Source organism: Palaemon carinicauda, chromosome 7, assembly GCF_036898095.1.
Source record: "Palaemon carinicauda isolate YSFRI2023 chromosome 7, ASM3689809v2, whole genome shotgun sequence".
Lineage (NCBI taxonomy): Eukaryota > Metazoa > Arthropoda > Malacostraca > Decapoda > Palaemonidae > Palaemon > Palaemon carinicauda.
This window is the reverse complement of record NC_090731.1, coordinates 2,116,561-2,140,848: the sequence shown is the minus strand read 5'-3', so window position 1 is coordinate 2,140,848 and position 24,288 is coordinate 2,116,561. Positions and strand designations below refer to the sequence as shown.

General features: G+C 38.1%; 1 protein-coding gene and 1 long non-coding RNA gene across 9 annotated transcripts in view; one reads left to right on the top strand and one right to left on the bottom strand.

Moving 5' to 3' along the window:
- LOC137643801 (uncharacterized) overlaps positions 1-8,541 on the top strand; it is an 11,283-nt gene extending 2,742 nt beyond the window's left edge. For 2 of the 6 annotated variants that reach the window (XM_068376486.1, XM_068376485.1), the window contains 12 exons: positions 123-164; positions 2,029-2,070; positions 2,213-2,242; positions 2,836-2,907; positions 3,163-3,225; positions 4,864-4,893; positions 5,122-5,163; positions 5,434-5,505; positions 5,780-5,842; positions 6,226-6,342; positions 7,459-7,635; positions 8,163-8,541. In XM_068376486.1, the coding sequence (XP_068232587.1) occupies positions 123-164; positions 2,029-2,070; positions 2,213-2,242; positions 2,836-2,907; positions 3,163-3,225; positions 4,864-4,893; positions 5,122-5,163; positions 5,434-5,505; positions 5,780-5,842; positions 6,226-6,342; positions 7,459-7,635; positions 8,163-8,365 (953 nt within the window). In that variant the 3' untranslated portion in view covers positions 8,366-8,541. The remainder of the gene's footprint in view (positions 1-122; positions 165-2,028; positions 2,071-2,212; positions 2,243-2,835; positions 2,908-3,162; positions 3,226-4,863; positions 4,894-5,121; positions 5,164-5,433; positions 5,506-5,779; positions 5,843-6,225; positions 6,343-7,458; positions 7,636-8,162) is intronic. The other 4 variants (XM_068376488.1, XM_068376490.1, XM_068376489.1 and 1 more) reach the window with 4 other exon arrangements.
- The window catches only part of LOC137643802 (uncharacterized), a 75,277-nt gene that overhangs the window by 32,111 nt on the left and 18,878 nt on the right, over positions 1-24,288 (bottom strand). For all 3 annotated transcript variants that reach the window (XR_011045074.1, XR_011045073.1, XR_011045075.1), the window contains exon 4: positions 22,038-22,224. This is a non-coding gene — a long non-coding RNA (uncharacterized lncRNA). The remainder of the gene's footprint in view (positions 1-22,037; positions 22,225-24,288) is intronic.

Genomic DNA, 24,288 nt, shown 5'->3' with positions numbered 1-24,288 from the left:
TCTAAGTATAAATTGATCATAGTTTCGATCAGTATCCTGAATTACACAGTTATTAGCATATTGAGAATTTAATTCTTTTTCATTGATGCAACCATTTGAAAAATCTTTAATTATATTTTCAGATATGCAGCAGAAATTCCAACATCTTGAAAATAATCTTCAAGGTAATCTTACTTCTTATATCGTTTACTTATCTCCTTATTTCCTTTCCTCTCTGGGCTATTTTTCCCTCAGGGAGCCCTTGGGCTTATAGCATATTGCTTTTCCAACTAGTGCTATAACTTAGCTAATAATAATAATAATAATAATAATAATAATAATAATAATAATAATAATAGATTGTTTTCACTATTTCTAATTTCCCTAACTTTTCTCTATATTTTCGCTTGACACCCAGTAGTTGTCTTTTTTTCTGACTTTCAAAGAAGACACACCAAGGTTTCATACTCCTATGACACATACACACACACACACACACACACACACACATATATATATATATATATATATATATATATATATATATATATATATATATATATATATATATACCTTTTATTTGAATTGTCAATCCAGCAATCCAATTATATTAGATATTAATCGTCAATTGATAGACTACATAACAGATGTATAATAATATCCTGAATTACAGAGTTATCTGAATATCTGAAATAATAATAGAAGTGAGATGAAACAGGATGAAGATGTAGAAGAATATAATGAGAAAAGAGGAAAAATGCTACAGACGGAAATAACACCTCGTTAAAGTGTATGAAATGTATGGCAAAATAGGAAGCCAGTAACCACATCGCCAATGAATTGAAGTACTTTTTCAACAACAACATAATGAATAATATAATACAGTGTCTAACACTCTCCATTGGAGTCTGTAAAATATGAAATACAATACAGCATACAATGGTACGAATATGCAACTCAAGCTGTGGTAGAAAATTAGTCTGGAGCTGCAATATAAAGACGGACAGAGTGATGCAAGACAACGAAAAAAGAGTATCCCTCATAGAAGTCGCAGTAATGCGAGACTCAAGACTTATATATAGGGAGAGAAGAAAATATAAAATGACCAAAACTTATGAATTGAATTCAGATGGCTGTGTTATATGCATTTAGAAATTGTCCTTAAAAGGATAGAAGCAATAGGAACCAACCTAAGTCATTGAAAAGGAATCAAGAGAAGGTAGGCGCCGATTGTAGCCCCAGGACTTGTGCAAAATAGAATGCCACTTGAAACAGCACTAATAGTGAGGACAGTGATGGACTCCTAATGAAGCTGGATGTAACCTCTATCCCCACACTATAATTCAGTAGGCTCTATAGCCAGTGATTACCAAAATAATTGTAATGATAACATCCTACAAGTGAAGTGGTATCCTTTTTCTTAGAAATTTATGAAATTGGCGATCCTACATTGTTTATAGAGTAGCTGTCACTTACACTTACATTTTTTTTATGATTTGATATCTTTCAATGAATAGGAGGCTATGTTATTTTATCTTGACAATCTTGAAATGAATTTAGGAGCTATATTTGCATAAAATGGTTATCTCTCTTCTTGAAACTTCATCGAGATTCATGACCCTCCATTTCTTTTCAAGTAGTTTTGTTTGGCCCTGACTCTACTGACGGAGATTTAAGAACCTCTATGTACATGAACAACAGTTTTTTTTCTTTTTTTAGATAATCTTGAAATAGCAAACCATATTATTCATTGAATATGCAGTATTGTTTTAGTATTGACACTCCTCTATGTTATTCAAGAGCCTTAAGTGCACATTCAATAGTTGTCTTTGGTTTTCACACTTTTGAAGGATATTCAAGAGCTTTCGTTGCATATACACTTTTTTTTTTACTTTATTTTGACACAGTTGAATGAGACTTGAAAATGTTATACCATATATAAAAGTTGTATTTCATCAGCTACTCTCTAATTTTTTAGACTTGGGAGTATTTATTGCATTTTTATTCTTCAAAACACAGACCATTATTTTAAGATATTTTTATTTTCAGATGTACAGCAGGAACTTGGGAATCAGAAAACTAATTTTCAAGGTAATTTTCCAAATATTTAGAGTAAATTGATTTATCATTGTATATTTCTTAACCTAATGACTAAACTCGTATTAGATAATTTGAGGTACAACATTTGATTGCAATATATGCTCACGGTAAACCTTTTTTTTTTTTTCTCCAGAACTCCATCATGAACTGGAACACGTGAAAGGTACTTGATATTCTAACATTTTGGTTCATTCTTCTAATATTCGTATCTTTTTATCTGGATGAGATGTTTTTAGAATAATCTAAAATATGAAAGTTTAATCCTTCTTTGGTTATCTTATCGTGGAGATCATCAACTTTTTGAATAAATAATAGAATTTGATATTATAATCAGTATTTTGTTGTCTTTTCCTCAGGTGTATCAGTAAACCATCCAGAATATATTGTGAAAAAAAAGGAAATTTGTCATTAAGACAGATGACTTTTTAATTGTTTAGAATTTTGAACGTTCTCAGAAATGCAGTAAAACAGAAAATGGTAGAAAGGAAGATCTCCTGAAAGTTATTTTGACTATGAGAAATAATTTTTAATCCACATAGGAATCAATAAGTACCCTTACATAGAGAGAACACATCTGAATTAATTCTCTTCTCTTTTCTGAATAATTATTATCATAAAATCTGGACTAACTTTTAATAAGGAGCTTATTTCCATGGATTAAATTTTGAATCAATTTACAATAATAATTCTCTCCTTCCCCTGAATCGTCTTTCTCTGCTAAGAAGATCTTGCATATAATCTCCTTCTCTACTTTAGGGCTCAGCCAAGAGACCGGACAGCTTGTCAGAAGGGAAGTCTTGGAACACTTGACTAATGTATCAGCAGCAGGTAAGTTCTCTTTAGTTAGTGATTGTGATTCTTGAAATGTATAGTTCAAAGAAGATAGAAATTGCAACATGAAATATTGACCATCACTTGTATGATTAACATCATCAATATATTTGCTGATCTTGTTCTTGTTCATTTGGTTTCTCAATCACATGGTGGAGTGGAGTCATATCTTTGTGTTCTTCCTTGATCAATGAAAGAAGAAGATAGCAAACTCACAATATGTAGCTCAAGGGATTATTTTCTTCTTTCCAGCAAAGGAAGAGATCAAGTCTTATGTTCACGAGGAGATATCTGGAGTCATCTCTTTGGCACAAGGTCAGTTTATATACACTTAAAGCATTGATATATTTCTATAGCATCCTTCCCTCCACCTCGCCAGCTAAATATCTTCCTCCCTCTCTATCAGGGCTTTATTTATAATTTTTCATTGATTGTTATCAGAATTTTTGTGCTGCCTTTGATCATATGAATCATGTAACTCTTGTGTACAAAGTTCACCAGAGAGGAGTTAGTGGATCTTTTCTAAGTATTATTGCAGGGAATCTAACCAAAGTGTTGGCCTTTTACTTTCAAATTATAATCCTAAAATCTGTAGTTTGCTTTTAAAAAGTGTATTTATTTGTCAATCACTCATACCCCTTAATGGGAGATATGTGTTTAATGAATACTATTTCAGAGACCTTGACCGAGTTAATGTATATTTAGCAGAATCAACAGTACAAGTAATTACTTATCTTAGATTTAGATAATATTACTGTTTTATCATTACTCACTGCCTAGACTTAAAACTGAAATACTTTAAACTATGTTTACACAAGTAGTTCCTCGTAACCAAGAACAACACATAATGATTCTCAGTGTATGGGGGAAAATATTACGAGGATGTGTCTTTAGAGAGACTACATCTGTTGCTAAGAGTTTGGTGTGGAGATGATGCTTCCTCTTTAGTGAGATAAGGTTTGTGTAATCTTGCTCCTATAGATCATACCTCACTCTGTCCTGAGTAAGGCTTTCCAGGTTATTAATATATATATATATATATATATATATATATATATATATATATATATATATATATATATATATATATATATATACATATATATATATGTATATATATATATATATATATATATATATATATATATATATATATATATATATATATACATATACATATAAAATATAAATATACATATACATATATATATATATATATATATATATATATATATATATATATATATATATATTTATATATATATATGTATATATACATATATACATATAATATATATATATATATATATATATATATGTATATATATATACATATGTATATATATAATATATATATATATATATATATATATATATATATATATATATATATATATATATATATATATATATATATATATATATGTGTGTGTGTGTGTGTGTGTATATGTACATACATAAATATACATATAATATATATATAACTTATATATATTAATATATAGATTAATATATTTACGACATTTTTGCCACTAGTATAATGTGAGGTCATTAGATAGTAAATAGTCATAGACTGAGAATGCAAGTTGAGGGATTGGGTAAGTGGTGAAAGGGGAATGAGGTAGATAAAAGGATGAGAAAGAATAAGGCCTTCTATGTTCGTGAAAATTCCCTATGGAAAAGAATTTGTGTCCTGTGACTTCTTGTTGTGCACCAATTATGTTCAAGAGCCTAAACTACGTTTGAAATAGTTGTATTTTCATTGCATATACTACGTTCTCTTTTTCCTTGACATTCACGAATAAGCTCTTTTCGTCTTCTTCTTGTTTCTCTTTTGATAGATTTTAAATCATCATTTAGAGACAGAATTTATTTATATATATATGTGTGTTTCCCTCTAATTCTTATTCTCTTCACTCAAAATGATTGATCAAATCTACACTTTCCTTTCAGGGCATGACGAGCTTCTACAAAGAATTCCGGGTAAGTCTCTTCTGGACTATTATGATATTTATAGATTTTATTTAATATGTCAATCCAGCAACTAATAATTAGAGTCAATATTAATCTTCAACTGATGAACTACATCGCATAAGCAGAAATATATCATAGTTTGGAACAATATCTCTAATTGCAAAGTTATTAGAATATTGATTTTTTTTTTTTATTTATGCAGACATTTGAAAAATATTTTTTTTTATATATTTTCAGATATGCAGGAGAAACTTCAACATCTTGAAAATAATCTTCAAGGTAATCTTTCCAATAGATTTTTTCCAAATCTTTTCATTTCCTTTGTCTCTATGTCTTCACTTTACACCCAAAAAGATGATTATATGATGACTTATGTGTGATTAAGGAGTCATCATTGCATATGCAGTTGTTGTCTTGTTCTCATAGTGTTGAAAGATATTTACACAACAGTTGTTTTTCTTTGAGTTAATCTTGAAATAACAAACACTATTATTCATGGAATATGCAGTGTTGTTTCAGTCTTGCATATTATCCCCTTTTCTACTTCAGGCCTCAGCCAAGAGACTGCCCAGTGTCTCAAAGGGGAAGACTTGGAACACTTGACTAATGTATCAGCAGCAGGTAAGTTTTTTATTTTTATATTCAGTTATAATAATTTATGAAATGTAGTTAAAAAAAGATTGGAAATACTTCTTTATATTAACACAATCTTAAATATATCATGTACTTGTCTGACCGATATCCTCAATAAATGTTCTGTTTATGTTCTTGTTCATCTGCTTTCCTAATTACTTTGGAGAGTAGAACCATATCTATTTCTTCATCAATTAGAGAAGATTTCAGAGAGCACAACAGTTACAATAAGTTGTTCAAAGGATTATTTTCTTCTTCCCAGCCAATCAAGAGATCAAGTCTTTTCACGAGGAGATGTCCGAAGTCATCGCTTGGTCACAAAAAGGTCAGTTAATATACACTTGAAGCATTGATCTCTCCATATCATCCTTCATTTACCTTGCTATCTAACTCCCTGCCTTCCTCTCTATCTTACCATACCACCCTAACATGATCCTACAATGCTCTCCTCTCTCTTATATCAAACATTAACACTGACCTTATTATTGTATTAATCATCTCAACATTTAACTTAATATCGGAAACATTTAGAAAAAAAAGTAATAAAAAGAAAAATTAAAAATCTATACCTTAGTCTCTTCAATTCATGAAAAAACATGATATTTTTGCATTGTGTAACCGGTAGAAATAACATTGGAGTCAAGTTATCAGGTGGATAACTTATTCTATATAACATAAGTCAATGAAGGTAATGTTTTCTGACAACAGACAAGTGCTCAGAAGGAGGTCTCCCCTGTGGAGTGATTGGTACCTGTGAGAACACCCTGTTCAGCTTCACCTGTTCTTGTCCTTCTGGTTTCACCTGGGACGGTTCAGAATGTAAAGGTAAGACACACTATACAACTTTATGTTGTTCTTTTCAAAGAACTATTTTCATTTACATCTGTAGATCAGTATAACCTCATGATATAGTTTGATTTTTTCCATAGCTATGTTCAATTTGCCATTCTTTCACTCTTTATTAGTTTTCTTTTCTTGATTTATTTGAGAAATGTTTCCGGCATTTTCTTTTTATTGTTTTATTCTTTTTTATTATTTTTATGTGATATTTTCATTAAGCTTGTGATAATGACTAAGTTTTTAAGTCATTCATGTATAGTCTCATTATGATATTTATGAATGAAAATTACTTCTCTTTACCATCAATAAGCTTCCAGTAGATTTATGTTCTTTTGGAAGATTATTAGGATCTGTTTGACTATATCAAGTTATCTATTGTTGGATTCATAAATATGGATTTTCCTCAACTCTTCTCCTATTGGATTTCATTTTCACAATCATATATATATATATATATATATATATATATATATATATGTGTGTGTGTGTAAATATATATATATATATATATATATATATATATATATATATATATATATATATATATAGAGAGAGAGAGAGAGAGAGAGAGAGAGAGAGAGAGAGAGAGAGAGAGAGAGAGAGAGAGAGATTTTCTACTCTAAATTTTTCCCTTACATGGCATCTACAAGGTTTATAATGGCCCCAGAAGTTTGAAATTAAACGCTTCAACACCTCTCATGTCGGTGCTCACCTGTTCACAAATGGTTGTCGGTGCTCACCTTACTCATCGCTGTGATAGAATGATGTTGGGTAACAACAGAGTGACAAGATGAATGCAACTGACTTTTATTCAACATGTAAAATATAATGAGTTTCTATACAAGCAGTATCATGCAAACAAATACATGCAAAGTCAAGCTTGAAAAGATTCCGTTAACAGTGCGGGGATGAAAAAAAAAAAAAAACAAAAAAAAAAAAAACCGCTGTTACTGCGTATGTGAGTGGGTGAAAAAGTGAGGTATATTATAAAAATAATGCTAATTATTATTGTTTCTTAAGTCTAACTCCCTCTTTTCTTCCTTTCCCTCCTCCTCCTTTTTCTTCATATTCTTATTCTTCATCTTCTTCTTCTTCTTCCAGAGTTCCAGTGCAGAAGCCCAGCAAAAAGAGTTCCCGGAGTTGGATGCCTAATGTTGATCGAGCAACGGTTAACATTCCAGGCAATGAAGAAGAAGTGCGAAGAGGAAGGAATGAGACTTGCACAACATATGAGTCACCAACAACTACAGGATGTGGTTGGCTCTTTTAGATATCGGGGTGAGTTAAGTGTTTTATATAGAATTGATAAGAGAGAGAGAGAGAGAGAGAGAGAGAGAGAGAGAGAGAGAGAGAGAGAGAGAGAGAGAGAGAGAGAATGTGGTTTAGAAAGAGATTTGCAGATTTCGGCAAAGTTGAAGGATATGGCAGTAACAATTGTGTTCCGTCTTCTCTGGAGCCACCCATCATCATTACAGAAACCGCTAAGGTTAAATATGAAATCACTTTTACTTATGCACGCACACAGACATACACACACACACATATATATATATATATATATATATATATATATATATATATATATATATATATATGTGTGTGTGTGTGTGTGTGTGTGTGTTTGTATGTGTGTGTGTTTGTGTGTGTGTGTATTTGTGTGTGTTTAAATGATTATCAAAGTCACAGAGAATTTCTAGATTGGTAAAAAAAAATTTATTAATTTTCCTTATATCGTTCATATTTATATTAGTTCCTTTCTTTTTCTCTTATTTCTTATGTTTCTTTTCAATTGTCTTCTTTCAAAGGTCATTGGGTTGGTGTCTACGACGGGAAGTGGACGAGTGACGGATCTCTCGTCCCAGAAGACCTTTGGGTGGAAGGATACCGATCAGACCCTTCGAAGCTTTGTGGATGCACTGGCTGGGTTTCTTCTTCTTCTTCTTTCAAATTGAAACAATTTGATTGTTCAGAAGAGTATTGGGGTTATTGCCAATTCCCGATGCCCTGAGAAGGACGACGTTCCTTCAACCTCCCCCTGATGATCATCTTTGATTTCAAGATTCCTTTATGTTCAATTTAGTGTATTACTTTACATACATCCATCCACGGATGTATGAATATAACCTTCCATCACTATAATGTATCAATATATCCGCTTAACAATATATCCTAGCAGAGCATTAACGATTTTTTTATTCTTTTTGAATCCTTAAGAAATATATTGATAATTCTGAATCAGAAATGAGGAAAATTTCAGACACAAACAAAATGTTTTAGAAATGTTAAGAAAATCAAAAGCAAGTGTTTACGGTGTTCCATGTACAGAGTAAATGTGTAATCATCTTTATGATTTTGTTGATAATATCGGTCTATAGGTCTGCTGGTCGGTTGCTTTGTTAGGTCACTGTATTTAGCTCTCTCTCTCTCTCTCTCTCTCTCTCTCTCTCTCTCTCTCTCTCTCTCTCGAAATTATTGAAATTTAATTTTTGATCAATCTAAAAACACATTAAGAACTAATACCTAAACACAGTAACTGCTTTCCTTTTGGAGTACGTAATAATAATAATAATAATAATAATAATAATAATAATAATAATAATTTAAACAAAGCGTTGAAAGTATTTCCTCTTCCGATGTCGACCGTTAGTCTCACTGATCACTTTTCTATATTTCCCAAAATTAGATTTTCTTTCTTTCTCAAATCATTGATTAAATAAGTCACTTGTGGTAATTAATGAATTGACACTATTATTCTTTTAGAAGAGAAAATTATTGCAATGTTCTTTTTTATTATATACAGTGAAATTTGAATAAGTTTTATGGGTCTATGAAATCATACTTTACTCCTTTATTTTGATTTTAGTTTGTGCCTTACGCTTTTTGCCAGCAAGGGGTTTTATAGCCACAAAAGGCAATAGTTAGGAGAGAGAGAGAGAGAGAGAGAGAGAGAGAGAGAGAGAGAGAGAGAGAGAGAGAGAGTTCATTTAAGCTGGACATTTTTAAGTTGTAAGTAACGGAGTACATCCAAACTTTCTCTGAGTAATTCCAAGCGTTTGCAAGATTTTATAGTTTTTATTTGCTTATCTATGATGAGTTTAAGATACAGTAAGAGAAGATCTACTTATCTCTATATATGTCAACATTTATTACATAACGGTGTATCTTACCTCAAGAATGGTCTAGACCAAGGAACATTATTAAATACCTGGTAGTTAGTCAACTCTAGTTGTTTGCAATCAGGGCCAAAAAGGTCATAGGTGTTTCAACATCGTCCCAAACAATTTGTCTAACATAATTCATCCAAATAATTCTAAAAGTGATGAATTCATCTTTCATTTGGTAACATAAGTTTTACGGGTATGAAACAGAAATTGAAACGAGGCAACATATCTTTGGTTGAATTAAGAAGGACAGCTTTGATTGGTGAATTGGAAATGGGTGGTTAGTTTCAATAATAATAATAATAATAATAATAATAATAATAATAATAATAACAGAAAATAGAAGAAAGGGAAGTCGGAAGCCCGGCCACTGTCCAGTGCTCACCAGCTGCCATTCATTTTCTGAATGATATTCAGAGGGAATTTTTTTCTAATATTTTAGAAAAAAAGGTTGTGGCATCGAAAAAAAAAACAAATGGAACAAAATTCTACTAAAATAAGAATCTCCCACCATCACCACCCTCCCAGACCCAGAGAGAGAGAGAATCTCCCACCATCACCACCCTCCCAGACCCAGAGAGAGAGAGTGACAGGAGAAAGAATCTCCCACCATCACCACCCTCTCAGACCCAGAGAGAGAGAGAATCTCCCACCATCACAACCCTCCCAGACCCAGAGAGAGAGAGAGAGAGAGAGAGAGAGAGAGAGGAGAGAGAGAGATCTCCCACCATCACCACCCTCCCAGACCCAGAGAGAGAGAGTGACAGGAGAAAGAATCTCCCACCATCACCACCCTACCAGACCCAGAGAGAGAGAGAGAGAGAGAGAGAGAGAGAGAGAGAGAGAGAGAGAGATCTCCCACCATCACCACCCTCCCAGACCCAGAGAGAGAGAGTGACAGGAGAAAGAATCTCCCACCATCACCACCCTCCCAGACCCAGAGAGAGAGAAAGAGAGAGAAAGAGAATCTCCCACCATCACCACCCTCCCAGACCCAGAGAGAGAGAGTGACAGGAGAAAGAATCTCCCACCATCACCACCCTCCCAGACCCAGAGAGAGAGAGAGAGAGAGGAGAGAATCTCCCACCATCACCACCCTCCCAGACCCAGAGAGAGAGAGTGACAGGAGAAAGAATCTCCCACCATCACCACCCTCCCAGACCCAGAGAGAGAGAGAATCTCCCACCATCACAACCCTCCCAGACCCAGAGAGAGAGAGAGAGAGAGAGAGAGAGAGAGAGAGAGAGAGATAGAGAAAGAGAGAATCTCCCACCATCACCACCCTCCCAGACCCAGAGAGAGAGAGAATCTCCCACCATCACAACCCTCCCAGACCCAGAGAGAGAGAGAGAGAGAGAGAGAGAGAGAGAGAGAGAGAGAGAGAGAGAGAGAGAAAGAGAATCTCCCACCATCACCACCCTCCCAGACCCAGAGAGAGAGAGTAACAGGAAGAGGGAGAGTGTGTGCTATTATCACCTCAAGTGACTGAATATTACTATATTTTAGTCTGCTCCCAAAGAATTATCTTCGACAATAAATAAAATGAAAAATATAAAGAATTCCTGTTCTCCTATTCGCAGTTTGGTTCTTTCATACACTTTTATGCAATATAAACTAAAAGATTACTATTTGTGGATTTACCAAAAGTAAACGTAGAGAGTAGAGGTCCCCTTTTTTTGTTTTGTTTCATTTGTTGATGTCGGCTACCCCCCAAAATTGGGGGAAGTCCCTTGGTATATGTATGTATGTATATTATGGTACAAGATTTGCGCACAGTAGATATTATATCTAGATATATCTACTGTGTGCGTACTGTGTATTATATTGTGAGTATAATACACAGTAAACTATACAGTACCACATATGCATCATAAAATAAAGGCCGTTTTTAATTTGAGTCTATGTAGAGCTTTGTCATGACTGGTTACAGAAAACCTCCAAAATGGCCATTACTATGTTGTACTGTAACAATAACATCTTAATAGCGAACTACATTCAAATCAAGTCTTTCAATACTAACTGAAGTCGATTGCTCTTCCTCCCCCTACATCCATTCAGGGATTGAGGCTGTCCCTTCCAGAGGAGGAGGAACAGCAATAATGTTCGGGAAGCTTTTTTGAAATAAAGAAAACCTGGCCAGAAAGGTTTGCTTTTACCTATTCATAAACACGCATACATAAAACCATAGATGAACACTTGGTATATAATCAACCTGGAGCATAATCGAGAGCGACTCCTGCGACGCGACCTCCATCTTGTCCTCCTAGACCTAGAACTTCTGGACCCGGACGTTGAACGTCGTCTAGAGTGCGACCGTGTTCTATGAAAGAACGAGAATACGACGTAGAGTAATCTTCCGACTTTCGACGTATTCTTCGTCGAATTATGGAAGGCCTAAAATAAAATCGTCACCTACTTCCTTCTGTGTATATGGATATACTGTAAGTACAAAAAGTACTAAAATATATTTCAAAATACATTTTCAACAGCTGTAATTAGCATGTTAACATATTGCCATCAAACATACTTCTAGAATGGGAAGCTATCAAATCTAACATTATTTCACATGATTAAACCCAACCCTTTTATGAAAAATCAAGTTTTCGATTTAAAAATCATTTCAATACAGTACTTCCCCAATTTTTTATCACTAGCGTGACGAAAGAAACAAACATCTTACAGGGTTTTTAAGCTAGTCTGTCCCGAGTGATTGCAATCTTCGACCGACAGGGGTCTTGTAAATAGCATCTGTTCTGAAAATTCAGCTTTACAATACTGTACTGTACTTTGACTATCAGCCCACTAAATTGTGGGAAGCTCTTTATATGAATATTGAGTAAATATTGAAATAATAATTCTTTGAAAAAATTGCTTTATTTCAATAAATCTTATCCAATATTCTCAAGCTAAAAATAGATGGTTGTAAATCTACAAGTAAAGTGAAAACCCACCTAAGGAAAACGCAGATATCGAAAGAAAAAGGACAATTCTGATACAAAACTCTTTGCAGCTTCAAGGATAGTGACAATCTGGTTATTCTTTTCACGTGATGGGCAAAATAAGACACCATTTAGCAATCTTACCGTCAGTGGGAACATTACGAGTGAGATTCAGTGTCCGAGCGTCTAGGACATCCCTTGCGAGAGAGGCCAGGCAAGCAGAATTCTAAGAAAAATGCTTACAAATAATCAGGTATTTCTCTTATACATAACTAAGTGTATCCCTGTTTCCCAAAAATTCAACATCATACCATCAAAGGGAGTATTTACACAAGATAGATCTCCTTAAGATGTCCCATGTAGCACCCAAAGGACCTGAAAACTGGCCTGCATCCAAAGGAATTTGCATCTTTCAAAAAGGCATTGTTACCTTTGATAATGATAAAACTAAGTCGCCACCTAGATTATAGTGGGCACCCGATAATCAAAGTCTTCACTAAAAAAAAAAAAAAAAGAGATGGCTCTATTATGCAAAAAGCAAAACAGTTTCTTAACATTGCTCTAGATCTAGACAATGACATTTTTACTGACTTAACAAAAAGTCTTTTCATCCAGGTTGTACTCAATGAAGGAATTGAGAGCAGGAAACTGGAAATGTCAAGGTAGACTTTTAGTGTTGAAATCCTTCTTTGCCTAAAACTCTTGTTAAAGGGGTCATTTTTACCCATAGCTCCATTTGAGGAAAAATGTTATTTTTATTAATAAAATAAATTTTTGAATATACTTACCCGATAATCATGTAGCTGTCAACTCCGTTGCCCGACAGAATTCTATGGAGGGATACGCCAGCTATCACAATACTAGAAGGGGGTGTATTTACCAGCGCCACCTGTGGCCAGGTACTCAAGTACTTCTTGTTGACACCTCCTCAATTATTCCTCGGTCCACTGGTTCTCTATGGGGAGGAAGGGAGGGTCGATTAAATCATGATTATCGGGTAAGTATATTCAAAAATTTATTTTATTAATAAAAATAACATTTTTCAATATTAAACTTACCCGATAATCATGTAGCTGATTCACACCCAGGGGGGTGGGTGAAAAACCAGTGTACAAGACTAAAGGATAGCTAAGTATCCCGTATTTCATATAATCAGTTATCCACAATAACAATGAAATAATAAGTACCTGGTAAGGAAGTCGACTTGAACCGTTACTCTGCCTTTAATAAGATCGTCTTCCTTACTGAGCGCAGCGTTCCTCTTGGGAGGCTGAATCAACTCAAAGTTGCTAAAGTATACAGGGCTGAAACCCATACTAAAGGACCTCATCACAACCTTTAACCTTGGCGCTTCTCAAGAAAGAATTGACCACCCGCCAAATCAACAAGGATGTGGAAGGCTTCTTAGCCGACCGTACAACCCATAAAAAGTATTCAAGAGAAAGGTTAAAAAGTTATGGGATTATGGGAATGTAGTGGCTGAGCCCTCGCCTACTACTGCATTCGTTGCTACGAATGGACCCAGGGTGTAGCAGTACTCGTAAAGAGACTGGACATCTTTGAGATAGAATGATGCGAACACTGACTTGCTTCTCCAATAGGTTGCATCCATAACACTCTGCAGAGAACGGTTCTGTTTGAAGGCCACTGAAGTAGCCACAGCTCTCACTTCATGTGTCCTTACCTTCAGCAAAGCAAGGTCTTCTTCCTTCAGATGAGAATTTGCTTCTCTAATCAGAAGCCTGATGTAGTAAGAAACTGAGTTCTTAGACATTGGTAGAGAAGGCTTCTTGATAGCACACCATAAGGCTTCTGATTGTCCTCGTAATGGTTTTGACCTTCTAAGATAGTACTTAAGAGCTCTAACTGGGCAAAGTACTCTCTCCAGTTCGTTCCCCACCATGTTGGACAGGCTTGGGATCTCGAACGACTTAGGCCAAGGACGGGAAGGAAGCTCGTTTTTAGCCAAAAAACCGAGCTGCAAGGAACATGTAGCCGTTTCAGATGTGAAACCTATGTTCCTGCTGAAGGCGTGGATCTCACTTACTCTTTTACCTGTTGCTAAGCACACGAGGAAAAGAGTTTTTAATGTGAGGTCCTTAAAAGAGGCTGATTGGAGCGGTTCAAATCCTGATGACATTAGGAACCTTAGGACCACGTCTAGATTCCAGCCTGGAGTGGACAACCGACGTTCCTTTGAGGTCTCAAAAGACCTAAGGAGGTCCTGTAGATCTTTGTTGGAGGAAAGATCCAAGCCTCTGTGGCGGAAAACCGCTGCCAACATACTTCTGTAACCCTTGATCGTAGGAGCTGATAGGGATCTTACGTTCCTTAGATGTAACAGGAAGTCAGCAATCTGGGTTACAGTGGTACTGGTTGAGGAAACTGCATTGGCCTTGCACCAGCTTCGGAAGACTTCCCATTAAGACTGATAGACTCTGAGAGTGGATGTCGTCCTTGCTCTGGCAATCGCTCTGGCTGCCTCCTTCGAAAAGCCTCTAGCTCTTGAGAGTTTTTCGATAGTCTGAAGGCAGTCAGACAAAGAGCGTGGAGGTTTGGGTGTACCTTCTTTACGTGAGGTTGACGCAGAAGGTCCACTCTAGGAGGAAGAGTCCTGGGAACGTCGACCAGCCATTGCAGTACCTCGGTGAACCATTCTCTCGCGGGCCAGAGGGGAGCAACCAACGTCAGCCGTGTCCCTTTGTGAGAGGCGAACTTCTGAAGTACCCTGTTGACAATCTTGAACGGCGGGAATGCATACAGGTCGAGATGGGACCAATCCAGCAGAAAGGCATCCACGCGAACTGCTGCTGGGTCTGGAATCGGAGAACAATACAAGAGGAGCCTCTTGGTCATCGAGGTAGCGAAAGATCTATGGTTGGCTGACCCCACAGGGCCCAAAGTCTGCTGCAAACATTCTTGTGAAGGGTCCACTCTGTGGGGAAGACCTGACCCTTCCGGCTGAGGCGATCTGCCATGACATTCATATCGCCCTGAATGAGCCTCGTTACCAGCGTGAGCTTTCGATCTTTTGACCAAATGAGGAGGTCCCTTGCGATCTCGAACAACTTCCTCGAATGAGTCCCTCCCTGCTTGGAGATGTAAGCCAAGGCTGTGGTGTAGTCGGAGTTCACCTCCACCACCTTGTTAAGCTGGAGGGACTTGAAGTTTATCAAGGCCAGATGAACTGCCAACAACTCCTTGCAATAGATGTGAAGTGTCCTTTGCTCCTGATTCCATGTTCCCGAGCATTCCTGTCCGTCCAGTGTCGCACCCCAGCCCGTGTCCGATGCGTCCGAGAAGAGACGGTGGTCGGGGGTCTGAACAGCCAATGGTAGACCTTCCTTGAGAAGAATGCTGTTCTTCCACCACGTTAGAGTAGACCTCATCTCTTCGGAAACAGGAACTGAGCTTTTCTCTAGCGTCATGTCCTTTATCCAGTGAGCAGCTAGATGATACTGAAGGGGGCGGAGGTGGAGTCTCCCTAACTCGATGAACAGGGCCAGCGATGAAAGTGTCCCTGTTAGACTCATCCACTGCCTGACTAAGCATCGGTTCCTTCTCAGCATGCTCTGGATGCATTCTAGGGCTTGGAAGATCCTTGGGGCCGACGGACAAGTCCGAAAAGCTCGACTCTGAAGATCCATACCCAAGGAGACAATGGTCTGGGATGGAACGAGCTGAGACTCCTCAAAATTGACCAGGAGGCCCAGTTCCTTGGTCAGATCCATAGTCCATTGAAAATCTCCAGACAGCGACGACTTGTGGGAGCTCTTAAAAGCCAGTCGTCTGACGGAGCCGGACACAAGATCATGATACTGCTGCACAGTCTGTAAACTGTCAATCATGGGCAAGCGAGGAAGTACAGTGACAACCCGAATCTGTCTAGACTGTCTGGGTCGTACAGACAACTCCTTAACGGGTTGCTGAGGTTGCCGCACTGCGTCACAACAAGTCCCTTCTGTTGGTTGTTGAACGTCTTCCCCGTGACACATTGACTCCGTAAACAAAAAATCCTCTAACAAGGACTAAGCTTGGACTGCATGTCATGCAACACAGCTCAAGGTCTATGGGAGCAGGTGTGGTAACCGACGGGATTAGCGGCTGAAGTGGAACCATTACCTTCCCTGTAAGCATGTTATGCTTAAATAAAAGTCCATAAGAGGTTAGGCAGCTAAAGGCTCCCTCCAAATGACAGAGTCCTCAAGGGAATATCAGAAGGAGGGAGAAAAGAACTTTCTCATCTACAGGGACCTTATCCTAGAAAAGCTAAGTTCTCTGAGTGAGGGTTCACTGGTGCAAAAGCAGCAGACTAGAAGGCAACGTTATGAAACTGCTTGACAGTCTAGTGAGTTGGCAACAACCCAAGATGTGTTGAGAAGCATGCGGTAAGGTATGCAGAGCATGATGTATGCAGAGTATGCTGTATGCAGAGCATGCTGTATGTAGAGCATGTTGTATGCAGAGCATGCTGAATGCAGAGCATGCTGTATGCAGAGCATGTTGTATGCAGAGCATGCTGAATGCAGAGCATGCTGTATGCTGAGCATGTAGTAAGCAGAGCCTGCTGTAAGCAGAGCCTGCTGTAAGGAAAGCAGAGCGTGTGCATGGCGTTTAACATTTCTCAGAAATTCCATGACCAGTGCTAGAGTGCTTTATGCATGCTTGCATGGGGTTTAAACCATGGGATGAAAATGAGGTAAGGTATGCTGAACAGCAGAGTCAGAACGAGCTGGAACAACAATAGTTGTGGTTTCCTCTTCAAGACTCCGATGAGGGAACACCTGAGGCTCAGTCTGCAAAGGCTGAATAAAAGACAAGCAGAAGGAAGGCGCATGGGTGGAGGAGGCTGACTCCTAGCATGAGTGGTTGAACCCAAGGGTTGCGCTTGCTGAGCGGTTGGCGGAAGCGGAGTAGCAAGTTCCAGTTCCTGTGGTGTGAGCGGAGCGCGATGAGGAAGAGGCTGCGCAGAACAAGGTAAATGTCTCGCAAGCTGAGGCTCCTGAGGCGCAAGGCTAAGGTGTTGTGGTGCTTGCCTTGTGGAGGGTTGAGCTCGCTGCAGCGAGAGCTGAGGAGACTGACTCATGGACGGGAGAGGTTGTTGTACCTCAACCGAGTGTTGCATCACTGGTGGAGCAGCAAGTGGAGGCGGAGGAAGAGAGGTATAATCCTCCTGATCCCAATGTAAAGGTTGCCTTAAGGAAGGCGGAGGCTGAACACCACAGGGAACAGCAAACTCAGCACGTGGCTCAACATCGTACGCCTGGCAGGTGGAACTGCTGGCAGGTGGTACTGCGATCAGGCGGAGCGAGTGTAGGTGGAGGGAGTGTAGGCGGAGGCGGAGGAGCAACACTCTCAGCCCGACACTCACGCATCAAGTCCGAAAGCTGAGCTTGCATGGACTGTAGTAGAGTCCACAACATCGTACGCCTGGCAGATGGTACTGTGATCAGGCGGAGCGAGTGTAGGTGGAGGGAGTGTAGGTGGAGGCGGAGGAGCAACACTCTCAGCCCGACACTCACGCATCAAGTCCGAAAGCTGTGCTTGCATGGACTGTAGAAGAGTTCACAACATCGTACGCCTGGCAGGTGGTACTGTGATCAGGCGGAGCGATCATAGGCGGGGGGGGGAGTGTAGGCGGAGGCGGAGGCACAACACTCTCAGCCCGACACTCACGCATCAAGACCGAAAGTTGTGACTGTATGGACTGCAGTAGAGTTAACTTGGGGTCGGCAGACACTAAGTTCTGCTGAGGTAAAGCCTTAACAGCAGAGATCTGTTGTGGCAGAACCTTACTCCTCTTAGGCGGAGTGTAATCAACTGATGACTGAGGAGAGTCAGAGCTAACCCAATGACTGCATTCGGGTTGTGAACTTTAACTTCGTACGTCTGGCATAGGTCTGGACTTAACGTTTAAGAGGTCTTGAGACCTGAGACCAGCGTTACTCTGCCTTTATTTTCTCCCCTAATCTCTTCTGCAGACGAGCAAAATAAGGGCTCAATCGTCTGCGGGTGGGAGTGACGGTCTCGGTAAGACATGCCCACAACCACCGAGAATACTTCTGTGCGCCGATCAAGGCCTGCTGAACCCTTATGCCCTTCGACATTGCTTCTCCCCTGGGCTTGGGAGCTTGCAAGAGGTCCCGGACTGGGAGGACGACTGGCGCGCACAAAAGTACCCTCACGCACTAATCACTTATCACTTTGATTTCTGTTTGCACTTATTTCACTGAACTCGAAACTTTAAGTGGTTTGTACCTGAAATACGCAATTCTATCCTTTCTCAAAGTTAGTAATTGCGAAAACAGAATTACAATGTAACAGAAAAAACTAATGAAAGATAATTCAGTGGTTGGAAAGAGACTAAACACTAGATCACTCTAGAAACGTTTAGTTTCTTCCCCTAAAGAGACTAGGGAGAAGAGCAAAAACGATAACGACGTTACTCGTACGCCTGGCAGGCTTGAATGAAACGTTTATCCTCTTTCTCCCTCCGTCTCTATCTCTCTCTCTCTCTCTCTCTCTCTCTTGACTTAGAACCTGAGAGAAGAGAAGAGCCCAATCATATATCTCGTTAAAACATATTATTGTTAAAGGAAAAAACTGAAAAGTTCCTTTATTAGGATCAAAACCATTAAGTTAAGAAAGAATGAACAAAACGCTAGACACGGTTACTCTTACTGCAACGTGAAACCGTGAACATTCTTTCTCTATCGTAACGATAGAGTGCAAGTTGAACGTTCTGAACGTCAACAACTGCAGAGACAAAACAAAACGTTAGTTCAACTTTGAAAACAGTACGAGACTGTCAAAGAAAATCTTTCAAACTCTGTGGCGGAAATAGCATAATATGTTAACAGGTAAAACCGAAATGACGGGCTCAAAATTTATTAACTTCGGTAAAAGACCGCCTACTATTAGGAAGGTCGAATATAAACAAATATAAAAATCATGTCCTTTATCTTATGCAAGTTGAACGTTCTGATTTTAATGAGTTTATAATAAAAGGAAGTTAATCGAAGAGGCCTATAAGAGGCGGAGAGATATAAAATAAATCTATAACTTTGTTAAGCAAAATTAAGAAAGAGAGTCTATACTCTCTTAGACACCAACACTTCCGTCTAAGGGAAGGGTCGGCCATTGAAAGGTGAACGAGAGTTCATACTCTCTCGTCACCATAATTAATCAAATTAATTCCAAAAGCTAACTAAGCTAATATAGAAGTTTCCAGTAAAGCGACAGCCGAAATCAAAGAGAAATACTTCACCAAAGTCGTGAAAATACTCCAAGAACATAAGCGTATCCCAGAACGTCTTGCCGGAAGCACGACAGAGGAATAATTGAGGAGGTGTCAACAAGAAGTACTTGAGTACCTGGCCACAGGTGGCGCTGGTAAATACACCCCCTTCTAGTATTGTGATAGCTGGCGTATCCCTCCATAGAATTCTGTCGGGCAACGGAGTTGACAGCTACATGATTATCGGGTAAGTTTAATATTGAAAATATAACATTGCCAGAATGCAAGAGCTACCAGAAAGATCTCTAACGTTAAAAGTCCTTAAACACAATTGAGACTTTTTTCTAATTAAAGGAAAGAATTTACGAACCCCATCCAAGTTCCAAGAGATGTCTCGAGGTAGGAGTAGTTTCGATAACAAAGGATCTGATAAAATCCCATAGAACGGCACCTCGTAGTAACGGGGGATGTTGAGAAAGGAGAAGACTAATTGGTAAGGGACCTCTGATAGTGGTTTTAACACGCCCCAGTTACTATACCGACACCCTATAAGGGTGAGCGAGCTGGGTATATTCCTGGCATTCCATGCAACTTTTTTCTCTGGTATATTTAGCAGTATTTATACCATAGAAATGGTGCTTTAAGGAGCATTTCACTGGGCAACACAGGTCCCTCGCCCAGAAATAGATTGTTTCCTTTGTCAAAATCCCTTATTTGAGCTGCTTGACACGTCAAGCCCCAAACATACAGAAGCCAACAAAGAAGAGTATCTTTTATTACCAGGTACTGAGGTATTCTTAGCATAGTTAAGAAATTTGAAAACCTTAATATCACCTCATGAATTTAGTGACAAATCTAGAATTGTACCAATCGTAGCATACTAGCTAGCCTTGAAAGCCTCTATGCCCTGAGTAGGCTCAAAGTGGCCAATAACATTAAGCTACAAATGTACAGTAGATATAATGTATCTGTAATCACACTACAGATGATACAGATTGAGAACATATTGCCTTATCAATTTTGTGGAATTCGTCAACAAAATTCTACCTTTACAGGGCTTCTAAGCCCTCCTATTACTGTCAAGTCTGAAAAAATATTGGGGTCCACTAGAACCATGGTAAGTAATTCACTTTATTAACTTGTCCAAGTAGTAAGCTACTCAGGAAGTCTTAGTCCATGTAAGTTTGATCGTATAAATTACTTTTAATACAAAAGACAGTATTAGACATATCTAGGATTAATTTTAGGGTAAGAATGGCATGCGATTCAAAGGCAAGGCTACCGAAACCTCTTTAGGTTAGGCTAGACTAATTAAACCTTTCAAGGTTTAAGCTAGACTACACTTATAGGCTCAAGTACCTGTTTCTTTGCAGATCCAATTTGTTACAAATAATCATATCAGATACACTGACAAGATGAGAACTTCAGAAATGTTGTGGTATTTGGAAGGAGAGTAAAATTAACCTGAAAACATTGTGGTTTATATTACCTGACTTGTCAGGCTAATTCCAAACTCTTTAACCTCCCCATTTTTCGTTCCTCAAATAGAAAGACTTAGAAGACATTTTATTGTCTATTTGTTCCCTAAATGTTTCTTTACATTTGATTTTCGACGCCCAATGAATCCAAGGCTTGCTTGCTCCTTAAAATTCATACACTGCCAAGCATAGCACAACTTTATTACTGTGACCTTACTAAAATACAGAGAGAGAGAGAGAGAGAGAGAGAGAGAGAGAGAGAGAGAGAGAGAGAGAGAGAGAGAGAGAGAGAGAGAGAGATACCAATACTTTGAGTAGAGAAAATAACAAACACATTAATACCCAAAGATACAAAATTAATTCTTTTTGGAGTGGATTTCGTAAGATGATTTTCTCACAGAATGAGTCATGTTTTACATGTAACGTGATCTTAAAATTTACAACAAATTTCATTTAGTATCCTGAGTATTTTTTCGTAATACGAGGCGTAGAAATCTTCGTATGTCGTTTCGTAAAATGAGTTTTTTGTATAAAGAAACATTCGTATCTCGAGGTTTCACTATATCATTATGTCTATTCTACACTTAGGTCACTCGGACATCCCATACTTTGTGCTATAAATTAGATGTTCCTTGAGGAAATAGTGAAAAGCAAAGACATCAAGTAAGATCAGTAGCTAGAGAACTGCATTAGCTATGCAATATTAAAACAGATAGTCAAAAGGCAAGACAATGGATCCCTCATGGTGGCAAAGAGAACTCACCTTGGAAACTAGCTCTGATATCATTCTGCATCAATACATAAAAACTCAGGAGTCAGAGAGAGAGAGAGAGAGAGAGAGAGAGAGAGAGAGAGAGAGACTTACCGTTATCTAAATCGTGATCTTTCATCCTTGGAGGAGTCCAAGAAAGACATGACGGGGGTCAATGGCCGATGCAATAAAGTTCTGGGCCTCTTTGACTCTCCTCATGGCTTCCTCAATTTCTCACTGCGCTGCCTCGTTGCTCTTGGTTTAGGGCTTGATAATTGCAGTGGTAGAACGGTTGTTCACTCTGGAAAGAGAAACAATGTCAATTCAACTATTAAACACTATAGTAACGTATAATAATGTTAAGATGAAAGAAAAAATCCTATAAATACTTATAGAATGTAAAGTCTAAATAGTTTTGATAAAATCTGTCAAAATATTTTATATGACTTTTCTGCTACAGACACAAGAAAAGACAAATTTGAAGATAATTTGTATTTTTCCCGTAATACAAACCTGGAGGTTTTTTATTTGGATTATCTTCCAGCTTCACCAAATAATAATCCAAATAAAAAAGTGAACAATTGAAAATTGTTTCTCCATTACGAAAATCACATTAATTCTACCCGTTTTACTTTAAAATGACCCAAGCATCTCTCTCTCTTTTCCATTGACGTTGATAAGGACTTCAAAATGGGAGATAGTCAAACTACTATTGTATCAGGCTAGCGTGGGACACAAAGGGTCGCACTGGGTAAGGACAGCGCAGCAAGATATCACGACGCGACCAGAAAACTTGCTGGAGGTCAAGACCCGAGTGAGCATGCTCTCTGACCCCGGGTCGCCTCATGGCGCGTATCACTCCGCCAGAGGTTCCCCCGCATAGAAAACGGAGGTAGGGTAAACTACACAAAATTTTGGTCGGTTGGGAGGAGATCCCAGACACTCCTAAGACAGTAGTTCGAGGTAAGTACTCCGTGTTGGAACAAACTACTATTGTATCAGGCCATTACCTTAAAAATCACGCATTCCCACACAAATCAACTCTCATCAATTGCAAATATAACTAACACCTTCAAGTTCATGCAGAGTTAAGCTTAATTTATTTAGCTTATATATATATGTTGCAAGGTTCTATTTTCTAAGGTGGCCTTTTCTAGTTCTTAGATCTTTAGCACCCCCTGCAGTAGGATGTAACTGCCTGGCCTCCCCCCTAGGGCAATTGTTGCACTACCATTGTGGACTGGGGTTCTTTTATTCATATCTGGGGTGCGGCCAGTTTTCACGCATTGTCTGTTTGTGATAATAGTTGATTCAACACTGTACAATATTGCACAAAATTTCCAACAAGAGGAAAATAGCTACAGTATAGTCTAATTCACTATGGAGGAAAAGAACCAGAATAAACTTAAACATAGAGTAGTAGGCTTAACAGAAAAAAATGACACTCGGCTAACATAATAAAAGCTACAGTTAACAATAATAAAATAAAACATTTTAAAAGTAACTTGTATTTTTCCTAGCCATACAACTACTTCTTCTCCATCACTTACAGCAAAAGAGAAAAAAAATTACAAATTTTTGTCAGGAGCTGTCTGTACATGCGTACAGTACTGGAAAGTGGCCAAAACGAAAGTGAGTAGTCTACAATTGGAGCCCCTTTCCAATCGGTGGTAGGATAGCTGCTCATCATCCAACTTTAATATCTCTAAATAAAGAACGAGGGTTTGTAGGATGCGTAGGAACCTGCCAGATGTGTGGTAGAATCTGTGGTTCTAGGATTGGTCTGCACAGTCACGCACAATGGCATCAGCGACAACAACATTAATTTAATCATCATCACCAGTTATCATTTAAGGAAGCAGTATTCGTCATCGATTCAATGGACAACCATAAACAAGACGCAGATAACAAACTTCTCCAGCTTTAGCTGCTAGCTCCATCAATTCCTCAGCAGTTACCTATGAGCAAAAAGTCCCAAGACTGTACTCTCAAACATAAATATATCATGAAACTTATGCAAATATGACAAATTCGTAGATAATTTGTATTTTTCCTAAGTACAGTATACAAACCTTAGCTATTTAATAGGGGTATTACGTTCGGCATAGCTGAAATGACGAGCCATTAACTTTTAACGAGGGTTTACTACCCACACCGCTAGTTAGCGGGGGTAGGGAAGGATAGCTTGCTACCCAACCCCTCTCACACACCTGTGCTTGAGCTCACTTTGCTTGGAGGTAGGACTTCAAGGGGGATAGGGCTGTCGGGCAAGTTTGGTTAAATAGCTAAGGTTTGTATAGTTAGGAAAAATACAAATTATCTCCGAATTTGTCATTTGTTCCGTAACTGGAATACAAACCACGCT